This window comes from Salvelinus fontinalis, chromosome 30, assembly GCF_029448725.1.
Source record: "Salvelinus fontinalis isolate EN_2023a chromosome 30, ASM2944872v1, whole genome shotgun sequence".
NCBI lineage: Eukaryota > Metazoa > Chordata > Actinopteri > Salmoniformes > Salmonidae > Salvelinus > Salvelinus fontinalis.
This window is the reverse complement of record NC_074694.1, coordinates 19,406,224-19,423,826: the sequence shown is the minus strand read 5'-3', so window position 1 is coordinate 19,423,826 and position 17,603 is coordinate 19,406,224. Positions and strand designations below refer to the sequence as shown.

General features: G+C 48.3%; 1 protein-coding gene across 2 annotated transcripts; it reads left to right on the top strand.

Annotated features, from left to right (window-relative positions):
- The first annotated feature begins 4,773 nt into the window (after positions 1-4,773).
- Positions 4,774-17,573, top strand: dlgap5 (discs, large (Drosophila) homolog-associated protein 5). Of its 2 annotated transcripts, XM_055889949.1 has the most exons (16): positions 4,775-5,233; positions 5,463-5,707; positions 5,955-6,130; positions 8,692-8,763; positions 8,921-8,960; positions 9,089-9,136; positions 9,274-9,432; positions 9,555-9,837; positions 9,996-10,163; positions 10,285-10,373; positions 10,483-10,643; positions 12,349-12,712; positions 12,941-13,896; positions 16,541-16,718; positions 16,846-16,889; positions 17,079-17,573. In XM_055889949.1, the coding sequence occupies exons 2-16, from the start codon at positions 5,467-5,469 to the stop codon at positions 17,184-17,186; spliced, it is 3,087 nt and encodes a 1,028-aa protein (XP_055745924.1). In that variant the 5' UTR covers positions 4,775-5,233; positions 5,463-5,466; the 3' UTR covers positions 17,187-17,573. The 2 variants fall into 2 exon arrangements, with proteins under 2 accessions (XP_055745925.1, XP_055745924.1); XM_055889950.1 differs by lacking the exon at positions 16,846-16,889 and having other exon boundaries at positions 4,774-5,233; positions 17,079-17,171.
- Positions 17,574-17,603: the final 30 nt, after the last annotated feature.

Sequence of the window (17,603 nt, the reverse complement as noted above, 5' to 3'; positions counted from 1 at the left end):
GAGACCTGTCTGCCCTTGGACTGGAGCAGCGCGGGAGGGAGCTCGGGCTTGTTCTTTCGCACCGTGCCCACCATGGTGAGGTTCCTCTCGAGGAGCCGCTGCCCGAGTTCGTAGGAGGTGAAGAAATTGTCACACGTGACGTTGTGACCGTCCGGCAGTCCCTCGGTCAGATCGAGGACGACGCGCGCGCCCTGGTTCTTCTCGGGGCATCCGCCGGCCGCCTTGCCGGTGTACACTTGCATCTTCCAAGCGTAGCTGGACTTGGCGTCGCAGGCCACCCACGACTTGATGCCGTATTTGGCCGGCTTGCTGGGAATGTACTGTCGGAAAGGACAGCGTCCTTGAGGCGAGGGAGAGGGGAGGGAGAGGAGAGGGAGAGGAGAGGGAGAGGAGAGGGAGAGGAGATTAGCAGGAGATTAGCAGCAGCGTCATCGTTACAGGCTCACCATCGGGGCGCACTGCGTTTACGTTACACGCAGCCGCCGCCGCCGCCGCCCGTGCCACTGCCCATTGCTACTGCTGCCCATTGCTACTACTGCCGATTGCTACCGCTGCCCGTGCTACTACACGTACATACACAGATACATTGACTGCTACCGCTCTCTATGCACAGATACATAGACTGCCCGTGCTCTCTACGCCACGCGTACATACGCAGATACATTGACGGCTACCGCTCTCTATGCACAGATACATAGACTGCCCGTGCTCTCTACGCCACGCGTACAAACACAGATACATAGACTGCCCGTGCTCTCTACGCTACGCGTACGTACACAGATGCATAGACGGTACCTCTGAACGGGACCAGTTGTTCGTCCACCGTCACTTCGGGCCCCGGGTTGTAGAGGGCCTGCAGCCGCTCCTCCCACAGGTCCCACACCTCTCTCACGGCCGCCAGTCTGTCGGTGGCGAGTCTCGCGGGTCTCGACTGGCGGTCGTCGAATCGCAGCAGCCTCGAGTACTTGTGAAACGCCTTGAGCGGCATGGTGGCGCGGAACACGGTCCTGCCGCTCTCGGCGTCCCACAGGCTGGCCGCGGCCTCGCCTCGGGACCTGTAGACGCCGGCTAGGATCAGCAGCCCTACGTAGGCGCGCAGGTCGGTGGAGTCCATGGGTCGCCAGCCGTCGCCGTATTTTCTCACCCCCTGCAGATTGGTCATGTCCACGATGATCCTTTCTATCGCCGGTGTGACAAACAGCCGGAAGGCGGACTCGATGTCGAGCGCTCGCGACGCGGCGTAGGCCGTGGGGCCCGGCGTCACGGCGGGGCAGGGCGGGCGGATGGCGCGGGGTCGGTCCGGGCCGCGATAGGCCGCGGAGGACCATTTGATTTTGCCGTTTTTCGACAGCAACGTCTCCCTTTCTCGCTCTGGCTCTCTGGCTCTGTCTGGCTCTCTGTCTCGCTCCTCTCGGGCAGCGGCCGCGTCTCCCTCCGGCTCTTCCTCCGGCTCTTCCTCCGGCTCTTCCTCCGAAGAGGAGCTCGACCGCGAGGCCGAGTCGTCTCCGTAGTCGTCCGCGTCGCGCTCGGGGTTGTATTCCTCACCGTCTTCATCTTCCGAAACGTCCTCCTCTTCGGAATCGCAGTAGTCTTCTTCGTCTTCTTGGTCGACGCTGGAGGATATCTGTTCCAGGACCTGAGCCGCGCTGAAACCGGGACTGCGAGGCGTCGTAGGCGGAGGCAACACGCTCGGCGGGGTCGTATTCCTCGTCGTCGTCGTCCTCGTCGTCGTCGTCCTCATCATCGTCCTCATCTTGTTCTTCTTGTTGTTGTTGTTGTTGTTGTTGTTCTTGTTGTTGTTCTTCTTCTTGTTCTTCTTCTTCCTGACAATATTAGTAGGCTCTCTACGCCCTGCTTACTGTCGTAGGCGGAGGGCTCACGTTCGGCGGGGTCGTATTCCTCCTCGTCGTCGTCCTCGTCGTCGTCCTCGTCGTCGTCCTCTTCGTCGTCCTCTTCTTCTTCTTCTTCCTGACAATATTAGTAGCCTCTCTACGCCCTGCTTACGGTGGCCACGTGAATGGGACGAGGCACGCGAATGGACGAGGCGCGTGGTCGGCCCTGCCTGCTCCTTCGGCCCTTCGGCCCTTCGCCCCTTCGCCCCTTCGGCCCCTTGGCCCCTTCGGTCCCATCCGGGACGCTCGGCTGGCCTACCCGCGTGATAGCACCGAGGTCGTGCACAGAGTTGGTGGGGACAACTGGTCCCTGCCGGGGTCACTCCGACCCGGCCCAGACAGAGGGGAACAACTCCTAACACAGGCCCCGGGTCACTCCGACCCGGCTCAGACAGGGGTAGGAGGGGAGGGTTTACAACATACACCTTGCTAACGCCGCCGGGGTCTCTCTGACCCCAGGCCCCCGGAACAGAGGGGAACAACTCATAACGCAGGGCTTACAACAGGGCTCGGGTCACTGTGACCCGGCCCAGACAGGGGTAGGAGGGTTACAACATACACCTTGCTACACGCTGCCGGGGTCTCTCTAACCCACACAGACACTGGGAATCGACTCGTAACGCTGGCCGGTGGTCACTCTGTCCCGCCGAGGCAAGGGGAAGGTTGTCTAACAACAGCCATACCCGAAAGGCACAATTTCCACAACCAAGGGAAAGTAGTTTGTAGGGGGCGTTTTTAGATTCGATATCCAAACTCACACGGGGCCCAAGGGCCCGTTTGGGGGCAGACACGCCGTATTCGACACAGGCCCTTGCCCGGAATGTTGAGAATGTCAATTTTGGGGCAGGACCTTTTACTAGTATCCAGCAGGTGGTGGTGTTGGGTCACCGTGACCCCGGCCTGCCGGGGTCTCTCTGACCCACACAGACACGGGGGAAGCGACTGGTAACGCTGCCGATGGTCACTCTGACCCCTCTGACGTCACTATGACCCCGCCCACACAGGGGCAGGGGCAGGAGGGTTACAACATACACCTTGCTAACGCCGCCGGGGTCACTCTGACCCCTCTGACGTCACTATGACCCCGCCCACACAGGGGCAGGAGGGTTACAACATACACCTTGCTAACGCTGCCGGGGTCACTCCGACCCACACACAGACACGGGCAATCAACTCGGAACTGCCCGGGGTCGCTCTGACCCGCCGAGACAACGGGAGGGTTATATAAATTAAGAAATTCTAATTTTCTTCCATGTACCCAATTTCTTTCTTTTACTGTAAACGACGGTCTAAAAAGGTCTAGAACGAACTGAGATGTACTTTAGGATCAGCCTCTAACCAGAATGAGAAAACAGCAAACCTTGATCAGCTGTTTTTGTACTTTCTAAATTGCCTCTGTAGGGACTGAGTCACATTATAACAAGGCATTGTGGCTGGTTACCCAGTGTCCCTCCACCAATGGTCTAGACTGCTCTGGAATGAAGTTTCCCCTAGGAACTGATCTAGGATCAGGTTCTCCAATCCTATTTAACCTTAACCATTGTTGAGGAAAATGCTAAATTGACTTAATTAAGATCAGCGTCTAGGGGCAACTTCACCCTTTCTCCATCTGGCCTAGATCTTGCCACAAGTAGGTCCCAAACTAATACAGGGTCAAATATTTTCTTCATAGGGTGGCGCATAATTGGCCCAGTCATTGTAAATAAGAATTTGTTCATAACTGACTAGTTAAATAAATAAAAAATCTGACCTTGGTGCAACTTCTGCCATGGTGCCATAAAGGCCCTTAGCTCACATAAATGAAGTGCAGTCTTTTTCACCTGGGAGATATGGTCTGTCTCATGGGTGCAGTGTTGCCAACTTAGCGACTTCGTCGCTATATTTAGCGAGTATTCAGACCCCTCTAGCGACACATTTTCAAAAAAGCGACTAATGACAAATCTAGTGACTTTTTCTGGTGTTATTGGACACTGACGTGAAAGCACTATCTTTCTTACTCTTCTCAACGAGCAGCAGTCCTCACGCAGCAGTCCCTCCCAGCTGCAGTCAGAGCAGGAGATGTTCACCCCTCCGCGTCCAGACTGCAAATGAATTGCGCATGCGCCGCCGCTGACGCCGCCCTGGCTTACATGAAGAAAACATTTTTTTTTAACCTGAATTAGGGCCAGACTAGTTACCATCATTTTCTCACATTGCCATTGACAGTTTTTTCTATTGTCTCTTTTTGGTCCATTTAGATTGTTAATGTAGATTGTATACAATATGGTTAAAAATGTTCATGTTTTACTGTGATTTGTTGTATGCTCCTAAGTGGACCATAAGGTAAAAAAGCAAACCAAATTAAGAAAACTAAACAATTAAAAAAAAAAAAAAAAAAAACTAAGTAACTCCGCCAGAGTGTCTCTTTTGGGTCACTTTTCGGATAGAGGAGGAGGGTTGGAATTGTGACATAAAAAATAAACAAGAATCGACAGAAGAAAGTTAATTTGTAGTTCTAAACATATTTAGGGTGTTTTTCACTCACTTTTTGTCTCTCCCACGACGTTATTCCTCTCTCCTACAGCTCCATCACAGGTAGCCTTGTGGTTAGAGCGTTGGACTCATAACCGAAAGTTTGCAAGATTGAATCCCGAGCCGACAAGGTTAAAATCTGTCCTTCTGCCCCTGATCAAGGCAGTTAACCCACTGTTCCTAGGCCGTCATTGAAAATAATAATTTGTTCTAACTGACTTGCCTAGTATAATAAAAATAAAAAACATGCACATTGTAAATTATGCAAATTAGGTGATGGCGACTTTTAGGACAGCTACTTTCCGAGTTTGGCAACACTGCATGGGTGTGCTGCTGATGACACTAGGGCCGCCCTTTAGTTGTCTGCTGTGTGTTGAGAGTGGGCTAGGATATCACATTACAAGGTGACTTTTGAAATGAGCAAAGTGGAGAGATGAGTGTGGGAAACAGTCAAATTCCATAGGACTAGGACATAGAATAACTTTTATGTTAAGTACATTAAATGAGAACAATAACCCGCCAAGGTACTTACAGTTGTATCTTTTTTATTTTTGTTTTCTTCGCCTACAAATCAATGAACACACATTTCAAAGTGCAGAAGAACAACTTCGAAATCTCTAGCCTATCAGCGCGACGCTCCTGACCGGAAATATATAATCATCCAATCAGCGTTGAACGGGAGAATTTTCAAAACTACCCGCCATGTTGTTGTTATTTTTAGTTAGCTAGCTAACTTGGAAGTCGTTTATCCGAGTACTTCCATCCATAAAGGTTGCTAGATAGTTGGACTGCTTGAACTTGGAAATTACCAATAATTATATTTTAAACAGGTAAGAGTGCACATTGATAAAATCCTATGTTGATTAATATTTCTCATAACTAGATAGAGAATATTAAGCGTCAGTGACAAACTGACTGCTGCTAGTAAGTTAGCCAGCTAGTTTGGCTCATCGTTTGCTAACTAACGTTTTCTAAATATACAGCCACACAATATGTATTTGTCTGTAAAAACGTGTTAGTAACTATTAGTTTCATGCATTGTATGTATATTTGTCACAGGATCATGGACTCCATGGAAGCTCGTTTCGGCCACATGCGTCAGCGTGACACCAGTGTGGACATGCTGCGGGTGAAGATGTCTCGGAGACGGTCGCAGTCCCAAAAGGAGAACCGAGACAAGGCCCTGAACAGCCGCAGGCAGCTTGACAAACTCCCCGAACTGGAATGCTCCCAACTGGACATGTCTGTTGCTGAACATGTGTCAGTAATTCAGGAAAAAGCACCGAATGCAAAACAATTGAAAAGTGAGTTTTTGTGTGCTTTTGTTGCCCATTCGTGGATCACTTATTTAGCTACCTAACAGTATTCCCTAGGTAACGTTACTGTAGTCAGGTTAGCTGGCTTGAATATTTTCTTCTCTGAAACTGGTGTCAAAAAAAAATGTGCTGGAGCCAACTTCGCCCTCATGCCTCTTCATCCTCCACGCCCACTAATATTATGTAATCCCACACTGATCTATTTTCTCTCCAACTCCCTCATTCTTTTTCTCAGACACTGCAGTGGAGGAGCGAATTAAAAAGCTTGCACGCTACAAAGAGAAGAAGGAGCTTGTGAAGGAGAAAGAGAAGAGGGCAAGGGAGAAAAAGGGGGTGTTTAAGGTTGGGCTGTACCGGCCCCAGCCCCTGGCCCCTCTACCTCAGGCCCCAGCTGCCACTACCAAAGCCATGGTGAGGGGGCACAGCTTAACACTGAGTCTGTATACTGCTGACATATCTATAGATATTATATCCATCGTCCTTGGGAGTCATCGTTCAATCTTTGAGTTGATGATGTACTTGATTCATCACCAGAGGGTGAACTTGATGTGCTCAAAACTCATAGGGATATAAGACAGTGGCGGTCGGTGCCTTTTTAAGTTGAGGGAGGACACTTTTTTTTATGCACTTGGCCTTATTTCTATTACATCATATTTGCTGACTGTTGTTCATATTCCATTTACCCAGCTCAATGTAAAATGTATAGGTTTAGGCTACAACCTAATAATACAATTTTCCATATACCCATCATGAGGTTGCTACAGCAGGTCGGGAGAAAATTGAGTAATCCAGACAGTGACACATTCAATACCTCCTTGCACACGTGCCTGTTTCTATCTGATCTGGGGTGTAATCATTAGTCCAACAGTTGCAAACGAGTTTCTATTGGACAAATTCAGGTATGTTTATCCCTGTTTTGTTCTGTTTGCTTCCTTTAAGAAATGTTTAAAAACAGAATTGGCGCAGTGAATACACTCCTGATCACCGTAAACACAGTTCACTTTCATAGCAGCCACATACAAACAGCGTAATAATTTGCTCATTGTCTAATTCCTTCGGCAGCTATACGCTCTCCTCTCACCTTTTCCCTTTGCTTGTGGACTTAAATGCACAACACAACAGCTGCCCGTGACCAGGTCGAAAAAACTTTTCCATACCATAACCGCTAACTGCTACACACAGCTTACATCGTTGTCCCCTAATGTCAGTCAACATAGTTAGCTACTGGAACTAACACGTTAATAAACCCACTACAATCGTGCCGTTTAGCAGTTACACCGGCAGGCCACGTTGGCAATAAATCAATAAAACCAAAAGCTTACGTTGACTTAGAAGAGTTCGTGTTGGATAGCCAGCCTGTAAACATAGCATCCATCTTTGTTTGAGTAGGCTAAAGCTAGCTAGGTAAGTGAAAGTGGAGAAAAACTGCAATTATATTGGTGCCTTCAAAGGTATTCACCCCCCTTGGCGTTTTTCCTATTTTGTTGCTTTACAACCTGTAATATAAATAGTTTTGGGGGGGGGGATTTCATCTAATGGACATAAACAAAATTAGTGAAAGCAAAAAAAGAACTTGTTAAAAAGAAAATATGTAAAACTGAAAAGTGGTGGGTGCATTTGTATTCTCCCCCTTCGCTACGAAGCCCCTAAATATGATCTGGTGCAACCAATTATCTTCAGAAGTCACATAATTAGTTAAATAAATGCCACCTGTGTGCAATCTGTGTCACATGATCTCAGTGTGTATGTATATGTGTATATATCTATGTGTGTGTCTGTTCTGAAAGGCCCCTTAGTCTGCAACACCACTGAGCAAGGGGCAAGCACATGAGAAAGTACATCTCAGTTCGTTCTAGACTTTTTTAGACCGTCGTTTATAGTAAAAGAAAGAAATAGGGTACATGGAAGAAAATTAGAATTTCTTAATTTATTTAAAGTTGGGGCTGCATTTTACAAACCACATTACTTTCGACATGAATCATAGCATCTCATTTCAAAATTATACAAGACAATGAACAGAACCCATAGAAGAAAAACAGCATGTTTGTGAATGTCTGTTTTTAAATTGATATAGTGATAAATGTCATGTTGTGTCCTTAAAAATAACGAGTAGAGTCAGTAGACCAATGATGTCAATTGTAATACAAACAGCTGACAGGAACTTAAACAAGAAGACAATGCACTTTATATACAAAGAAATAGAAAAATTAAGTACATGTACAGTAAAACAGATTGCACACAGGGGCAAGCTACACCATGGTGTTGAGGCTGCTGTAGGCCTTTGTTGCAAAACTGTGTGTTTTTTGGTGACGTGGCTATATTTAGGATAGTTTTATCTATTAAAAAAAAAGAACTTTTTTTTTGTTTCGCTATTTTTTTTAATGAAATTCCCCTTTCTCCTCTGAGGAGCCTCCACTGATATAAGAACAGAACTGGTGTTCTTAAGCCACGTTTATACCTGGTGCTTACATGCGTCCTTTGTTCGATTGTGTCCACATCCTGATAGTGCCCATATTTGTAGACTGGTGTAGACGATCAAAAGACACATTGTGGTCTGATTTTGATCAGATCTTCCTGACCACCACTGGAGGTAGTCGGGCACGCATTGTCTGTGTATCTCAAGTGTAGACTAGTCTGGACAGTGACACCATTTAAATCCTCATTATCCTACCTTCAATCGTTGACAGCTGGCACAATTGACTTAGGACAACAATATGTTTTAAAATAAATGTTATTTTTGAAAGAATATCTGTCAAATTTGCATACAGGGAGGGACCAGGAAATCTGGTCACAATGTGGGCACAGTGGCTGGATGAGACGTTTTACTACCATGTGTAAACCCATTTGAAAATGTGGTAACAATCCGATTGTGGACAAGACCAGGAAAAAGGATGCCAGTTAGCACCGGGTATAAGCAAGGATTTAGTGGTGTTACGTTGTCATAACGTGGCCTTGCCTTTTCCTCTTACCAGGCAACAACGGCAGTGGTCCAGCCCCAATCCACCAGAGTGACGCGCTCAGCCATGAGGCAGCAGTCCCCAAAGGTGATAAAAATAAACTACAAAGTCTGCATTTTGTTCTGCACACATATTTTATATAAGATTTTCTATTAGATTATTTAGTCAATAACTATAATAGCAGCTTTTTGGAATAACCATATAATTGACAAAATGCTGTATTTTCTCTGTTCCATTGACCTAGGCACCACAGACTATTGACACTGTCCCTGCTTCAAGAAAAGGTTGTTGTTTTTACCCCCACTTTAACTCAAACTATTTCCCACCCTATATAATCATTGAATGGTGTGCTTAATTCAACACCTGTATGTACTGACTGCTAACCCCTTAACTTGACCTGGTTCTGTCTTAGTTGAACCAGCTGTGGTCAGGTCAACCAGGAGAACCAAGATCACTATAGGTAACACTTCTAACCATGACAATAATCTGTCAGCTGTTCTATACATTACGCCCCAAACATTTTGTTTAGCCAATTATTTAACCCCGATAAACATCCTTGACTTGTAACATAACTCTTCTTTTTCCACTTTCCTGCAGGTGAACCAGTTGTCAGAGCCCCATCCACAAGGTCAGCTAACAGGCCTTTGGTCTCTGTGGCCCCTGTGGCAAAGGACAAACCTGCTGCAGCTCCCAAGACCAGATCAAATGCCAAGCAGTCTGCAGCACCACCTGTTGGCAGAGGGAGGAACACCAGGGGTGAGCTTTGGCAGCTGACATCCTACACTTCATATGCATTATTCCTCTACAACATTTTGTGGTTTAGCCCATTTTATTTCTGCATTTAAAAAAATTTTGAAGTACATTTTGACATTCTTTAGGAAATACTGAAAGCAATACGCAGGCTGCTGTAAAAGTGAAAAAGCCAGTGGAGGAGCCCAGGGCTGCTAGCCCCCCACCACCCAGTGTAAAGGAGGAGATGGTAGACCCTGCCCCTGCTGATCCAGAACCTGTCCCAGCCCAGGTCTCCTCCCTCCTCCCTCCAGCCCCTACCCTGTCCTCCTTCGCTCCTCAGGGCTTTGTGTTCCAGGCTCCAGCAGGCTTGTCCACCTTCAAGCCCACCCCTCTCACCCCCCGCTCTGCAGACTCCTTCTTCAAACCAAGGTAACACATTGTGGGTTTCTCCACTCTTCTTTGATCAGTCTGTATCCCTCTAACATATTTTAGATTCCCTTGTAATATTTATTAGGTGCATTACAGATGCATTTTTGAAAACATATTGTCGTTTTCTATGTTTTAAATCTTCATCCTCCTCTCTGCAGTGTCCCTGCCTTTGTACTACCACCTGTGCCACTCTGGCTCTCTGACTTGGTGCCCAAAATGGAGCTCAGTGCTCCCTCTCCTGCCAAGTCCCCTGTTCAATCCACGCCTTCTCCTACTCTGGCCCCTCAGTGTCCCCAGGAACCAGAGCATGATGTGCCCTACTTTAGGTGAGGGTTACATTTTAGCTGACAAACTATCATGCATATTATATGAAACCAAGTCAACAGCGAAGTTCCTGACCTAGACAAGTGTTGTATCATGTGAAATGTGAATGTCTGTGTCTGTCAGGTTGGTGGTGGTCAGTGAGACCGAGAGACTGAAAGCATTTTGTCAGCAGTGGGAGCCCAGGGTGGATGATGCCTCTATCCCTGAAGAGAGTGAGTGACTTCATGTCTTTTAACCATCTTAAGTGGTAAATTTAGATTTCTATTAGCGAAATGCAACCTACAACATTTCCTCAATGTTTATATCCATCCCTTTGTGAAGTGCGTGACCGTATGCGTACTGCGGTGGGGCAGGCCAGGCTGCTGATGAAGGAGAGGTTTGGTCAGTTCTCTGGCCTGGTGGATGACTGTGAGCTTGGCAGAGGAGAGAAGATCACCACATGCACCGACTTGCAAGGCTTCTGGGACATGGTCTACTACCAGGTGGGTTAGTGACTAGGAGGACATGGTCTACTACCAGGTGGGTTAGTGACTAGGAGGGCATGGTCTACTACCAGGTGGGTTAGTGACTAGGAGGGCATGGTCTACTACCAGGTGGGTTAGTGACTAGGAGGACATGGTCTACTACCAGGTGGGTTAGTGACTAGGAGGGCATGGTCTACTACCAGGTGGGTTAGTGACTAGGAGGACATGGTCTACTACCAGGTGGGTTAGTGACTAGGAGGGCATGGTCTACTACCAGGTGGGTTAGTGACTAGGAGGGCATGGTCTACTACCAGGTGGGTTAGTGACTAGGAGGACATGGTCTACTACCAGGTGGGTTAGTGACTAGGAGGGCATGGTCTACTACCAGGTGGGTTAGTGACTAGGAGGGCATGGTCTACTACCAGGTGGGTTAGTGACTAGGAGGGCATGGTCTACTACCAGGTGGGTTAGTGACTAGGAGGGCATGGTCTACTACCAGGTGGGTTAGTGACTAGGAGGGCATGGTCTACTACCAGGTGGGTTAGTGACTAGGAGGACATGGTCTACTACCAGGTGGGTTAGTGACTAGGAGGACATGGTCTACTACCAGGTGGGTTAGTGACTAGGAGGACATGGTCTACTACCAGGTGGGTTAGTGACTAGGAGGACATGGTCTACTACCAGGTGGGTTAGTGACTAGGAGGGCATGGTCTACTACCAGGTGGGTTAGTGACTAGGAGGGCATGGTCTACTACCAGGTGGGTTAGTGACTAGGAGGGCATGGTCTACTACCAGGTGGGTTAGTGACTAGGAGGGCATGGTCTACTACCAGGTGGGTTAGTGACTAGGAGGGCATGGTCTACTACCAGGTGGGTTAGTGACTAGGAGGGCATGGTCTACTACCAGGTGGGTTAGTGACTAGGAGGGCATGGTCTACTACCAGGTGGGTTAGTGACTAGGAGGGCATGGTCTACTACCAGGTGGGTTAGTGACAAGGAGGGCATGGTCTACTACCAGGTGGGTTAGTGACTAGGAGGACATGGTCTACTACCAGGTGGGTTAGTGACTAGGAGGGCATGGTCTACTACCAGGTGGGTTAGTGACTAGGAGGGCATGGTCTACTACCAGGTGGGTTAGTGACTAGGAGGGCATGGTCTACTACCAGGTGGGTTAGTGACTAGGAGGGCATGGTCTACTACCAGGTGGGTTAGTGACTAGGAGGGCATGGTCTACTACCAGGTGGGTTAGTGACTAGGAGGGCATGGTCTACTACCAGGTGGGTTAGTGACTAGGAGGGCATGGTCTACTACCAGGTGGGTTAGTGACTAGGAGGGCATGGTCTACTACCAGGTGGGTTAGTGACTAGGAGGGCATGGTCTACTACCAGGTGGGTTAGTGACTAGGAGGGCATGGTCTACTACCAGGTGGGTTAGTGACTAGGAGGGCATGGTCTACTACCAGGTGGGTTAGTGACTAGGAGGACATGGTCTACTACCAGGTGGGTTAGTGACTAGGGGGACATGGTCTGCTACTGTGTGTGTGTGTAGAATTAGATGAACAGACACGAGTGGTTAGTCTGTTTATGCTTGACTGCTACCTCTAGGAAGAATTACCACCTAGATTGGTACAGCATTCTAAAAGTTTGAAAATGTGGATGCAAGCTTTCTAAAAAGGCACCCCCTCTTCTTTCCTCGCTCACCTTGTTCGACTCTTCCTCTTTCAGGTAGAAGACGTGAACAATAAGTTTGGTGCTCTGAAGGAAGCAGAGTCTAAGGGTTGGCAGGAGGAGAGAGAGCCCCCACCACGACAGAGGAAGGTGGTCAAGAAGCCGGCCTCTGCTCCGGTGGCTAAGCCTGTCGGTGGTGCTGCCGCCAAGTCTCGTCTGGCTGCCATCAAGGCTGCTATTAAGGTCAAGCGGCAGGCTGCAGAGGCAGAGAAGGCAGTCCAGGCTGCAGGGCCAGACAGTGCTGTTGAAGACCCTGCTCCAGCTCCTCAGGACCCCCAGGCAGAGACCTTGGCCCCAGAGTCACCGGTGGTGGTGTTCCAGGGAGGCTTCGTCCAGGTGGAGAGTCCCGCCAAACTCACAGGTGAGAGTCATACTTCTGCTGTTCTTCACCCACGCTTCCCCTCAACTGCTGTGATGCACATAGATATGGATGGAGGCCGAGGAAGATGCATAGAATGGCAGGCTGAAAGGACGGAGGGTTTGCTCAGGCCTGGAAGACCGCTGACACCTCCCTCTGTCAGTGTTAGAGGTACCAACTAGTGAGAGAGTTGGGAATTTACTGACTGCTGTATTGTCTCTGTCTTTCTAGGCTTTGTGAGGAGATCAACCCGTGTAGCTGCCAGGCCGCCTCAGGCATCTCCCTGCTCTGTCACCAAGTTCTCCACCCCCGTCAGAACCCTCCATTCCAACGCTGCTGCAGCTGCACAACCCTCTACTCTCCACCGCCTCACCCCTGCTCGCTCCACCCTCACCCCTGCTTTCTCCTCCCTCACCCCTGCCTGCTCCAGGCTCTCCCCTACCCGTCTGTCTGATGGCACCCCACTCTGCACCCTGGCCCCCGCCAAGAATAGCCCCACCAGAGTCTCTCTCTGCTTCTCACCAGTCAAGGAAGCTTTGATAGACGCCCAGTCAGAGGAAGTCCCCAGCTACCAACCAGAGCTAGTCTCGGTCCAGAATGAAGTCACTCCTGACCAACCAGAGCCCAAGAGCACGCAGGAAGCTTGTGACCAATCGGAGGTTGTTACAGCACCCACTGTTTGCCATGAGGAGCACATTGAGAGTTGTGAGTCTGAGAAAATGAGCCAATCGCCATCCAACACACAACAGCTGACCTATGACGAAATGCCCCAAGAAGCCTTCAGCCAATCGGTGTTGGCCACAGAGGAGCCCAACCAATCGGAGCTCCTGGCCATGCCTGAAGTGAGCAGCACTGTGGCTACCCACTCAATCCTATCCTCTCCCTCACTCCAGGACAGAGAAGAAGATTTAGAGGCCTACGATATCAGCCTACCCATCTCACCAAGGCTTCCCCTCTCTCCCTCACTGCCCCACACTCCCACCTATGGAGCAGAGTTCTCCCCAGTCAGGAGCCCTGCCTTCAGCTTCACCCTCTCCTCCAACCCAGCCAGGCCAAAACCTACCGAGGACAGCCTATCTCCCCTCTCCTCACCCTGCCTGGTGCCCTCCTCTTCTACTGTTCAGGTCTCCCTCAGCGTCCCAGCTACTGCCGACGTGACAGTGACTCCAAATACTTATATCACTGAGGTAAGTGTTTTGGCAAAGGAGATACTGGTGTGTGAGTATATAAACTCAGCAAAAAAAGAAACGTCCTCACTGTCAACTGCATTTATTTTCAGCAAACTTAACATGTGTAAATATTTTTATGAACAAAACAAGATTCAACAACAGACATAAACTGAACAAGTTCCACAGACATGTGACTAACAGAAATGGAATAATGTGTCCCTGAACAAAGAGGGGGTCAAAATCAAAGTAACAGTCGGTATCTGGTGTGGCCACCAGCTGCATTAAGTACTGCAGTGCATCTCCTCCTCATGGACTGCACCAGATTTGCTGTGAGATGTTACCCCACTCTTTCACCAAGGCACCTGCAAGTTCCCAGACATTTCTGGGGGGGAATGGCCCTAGCCCTCACCCTCCGATCCAACAGGTCCCAGACGTGCTCAATGGGATTGAAATTTGGGCTCTTCGCTGGCCATGGCAGAACACTGACATTCCTGTCTTGCAGGAAATCACACACAGAACGAGCAGTATGGCTGGTGGCATTGTCAGGATGAGTCTGCAGGAAGGGTACCACATGAGGGAGGATGGAGGTCTTCCCTGTAATGCACAGCGTTGAGACTGAGCTTGTCATTGCAGGCAGTCTGATGCTGTGACACACCGCCCCAGACCATGACGGACCCTCCACCTCCAAATCGATTCCGCTCCAGAGTACAGGCCTCGGTGTAACGCTCATTCCTTTAAAGATAAACGCGAATCCGACCATCACCCCCTGGTGAGACAAAACCGCGACTCGTCAGTGAAGAGCACTTTTTGCCAGTCCTGTCTGGTCCAGCGACGGTGGGTTTGTGCCCATAGGCGACGTTGTTGCCGGTGATGTCTGTTGAGGACCTGCCTTACAACAGGCCTGTAAGTCCCCAGTCCAGCCTCTCTCAACCTGTACCTGTCCCGCAGGTATGGTGTTCAGATGTACCGATCCTGTGCAGGTGTTACACGTGGTCTGTCACTGCGAGGACGATCAGCTGTCTGTCCTGTCTCCCTGTAGCACTGTCTTTGGCGTTTCACAGTACGGACATTGCTATTTATTGCCCTGGCCACATCTGCAGTCCTCATGCCTCCTTGCAGCATGCCTAAGGCACGTTCACGCAGATTAGCAGGGACCCTGGACATCTTTCTTTTGGTGTTTTTCAGAGTCAGTAGAAAGGCCTCTTTACTGTCCTAAGTTTTCATAACTGTGACCTTAAATGCCTACCGTCTGTAAGCTGTTAGTGTCTTAACGACCGTTCCACAGGTGCATGTTTATGGTTCATTGAACAAGCATGGGGAACAGTTGTTAAAACCCTTTACAATGAAGATCTGTGAAGTTATTTGGATTTTTACTAATTGTCTTTGAAAGACGGGGTCCTGAAAAAGGGACATTTATTTATATATATATATATCTGTGTGTGTACACCCCTTCAAATTGGTGGATTCAGCTATTTCAGCCACAGCTGTTGCTGATCGGAGTATAACATTTATCAAACAGCAATGGAATCTCCATAGACAAATATTGGCAGTAGAGCTGAGTGACTTTCAACGTGGCATCGTCATAGGATGCCACTTTTCCCACAAGTCAGTTCGTCAAATTTCTGCCCTGCTAGAGCTGCCTTAGTCAACTGTAAGTGCTGTTATTGTGAAGTGGAAATGTCTAGGAGCAACAACAGCTCAACCACAAAGGGGTAGGCCACACAAGCTCACAGAAACACATAATAATAGTCTGTCCTCAGTTGCAACACTCACTACCAAGTTCCAAACTGCCTCTGGAAGCAACGTCAGCACAAGAACTGTTCATCGGGAGCTTCATGAAATGGATTTCCGTGGCCGAGCAGTCAGTCTTTGTGCGGACAAAGACTAAGATCATTTTGCGAAATACCAAGAGTGGTGTAAAGCTCGCTGCTATTGGACTCTGGGGCAGTGGAAATGCCTTCTCTGGAGTGATGAATCACGTTTCACCATCTGGCAGTCCGACGGAAGAATCTCGGTTTGGCGGATGCTTGGAGAACACTACCTGCCCAAATTTATATTGGCAACCTTGAAGTTTGGTGTAGGAGGAATAATGTTCTAGGGCCGGTTTTCATGGTTCAGGCTAGGCCCCATAGTTCTAGTGAAGGGAAATCTTAACACTGAAGCATACAATGACATTCTAGATGGTTCTGTGCTGCCAACTTTGTTGAAAAAGAGTTTGTGGAAGGCCATTTCCTGTTTCAGCATGACAATGCCCCCGTGCACAAAGTGAGGTCCATACAGAAATTGTTTGTTGAGATCGGTGTGGACGAACTGGCCTACACAGAGCCCTGACATCAACCCCCCCCCCCCCCCCGAACACATTTTGGATGAATTGGTACGCAGACTGCGAGCCAGGCCTAATCGCCCAACATCAGTGCCAGACCTTACTCATGCTCTTGTGGCTGAATGGAAGCAAGTGCCCGCAGCAATGATCCAAAACCAGTGGAAAGCCTTCCCTGGAGGCTGTTATAGCAGCAAATGGGGGAACAACTCCATATTAATGCTCATGATTTAGGAATGAGATGTTTGAGCAGGAGGCCACATACTTTTGGTCATGTAGTTGAGCTGAGCATCTCTTAATGTATGACCGGCAATAGGTAATTGTTTTCTCTAAATACACTAGAGTTTTCTGGGATTGGAGTTTGAGCGCTACCTCCAGCCTGTAGCAAGCTGCAACCTGTCACCACGGGAGCTGGCTGTTGCCGAGGAGATGCTGTCGCCCATGGCGATAGACGTAGAAATGGAGAGTCCGATGGCTCAGTCTGGAGAGCCCATTTGGGAGGAAGCGTCGTCTCCCACAGGTAAAGTGTGAGTTCACCTGGGTTTTGACACTTGGATAGGCTTTGATCTAGATATTTGTATTCCTTATGGTGGATTTGTTTTTTTCAATCAAGTCATTTTTGTATTCCCCCCTCACTCCCATCACAGCGTTTCCCAGTTTGGCACAAATGTTCACCCCACGGACCACAAAGGTTAACTTCCTTGTTTTACCCTCTTCTTTCTTGCATGTATAAAGTATGATTTCATTTGGTGTTGGATCACTTTTCACTTTGGTGTTCTGAAAACTGTAATTGTACTATTAGGCATGCATTCTTCTCAATTCATCAACTGACCCATGCTGTCCCCACTTCATTCTCCTAAATCTCTTCTCTCTCCTCCAGCCAGTTGAGTCGGACATGTTGCTGTTCACCCCTGATCAGATGGACAGAGTGAGACAGTCAATGTGCCCCAGTGACCTCATGTCATTCACACCTCCATCTAATAGATAGACCGATTTGCTTAACTGACGTTTTTTCCCCTCCATTTCGCTCTAGAGACTTGTTTTTAGTCTCTCAAAGAAAATAATTTGTTTATATGCATTGTTACTTTTTTCTAAACTCCTCTAATTGTCAGAAAAGTGTTTTTATGTAACTTCAACAGATTTTCAAGAATTTTCCTGAAATGTTTTGTGCTATGTCTACTAAAAGTTTTTTATTGAAATACCAAAAAGGGTCCAGGTAGTGTTTCCTAACTTAAGCACATTTTCTATGGTGCCCAGGTGTGCAGTAAAAAAAAAAACGTAATCAAGAGTTTATATATAGCCTAAATTCTTCTATGTTGAATATGCATGCTGAAAAACCTTTTGGTTTGTGTAAATAAAATGTTGATTCTTCTAATTGGCCTTCAACAGACTTCTTTTTTAAAGG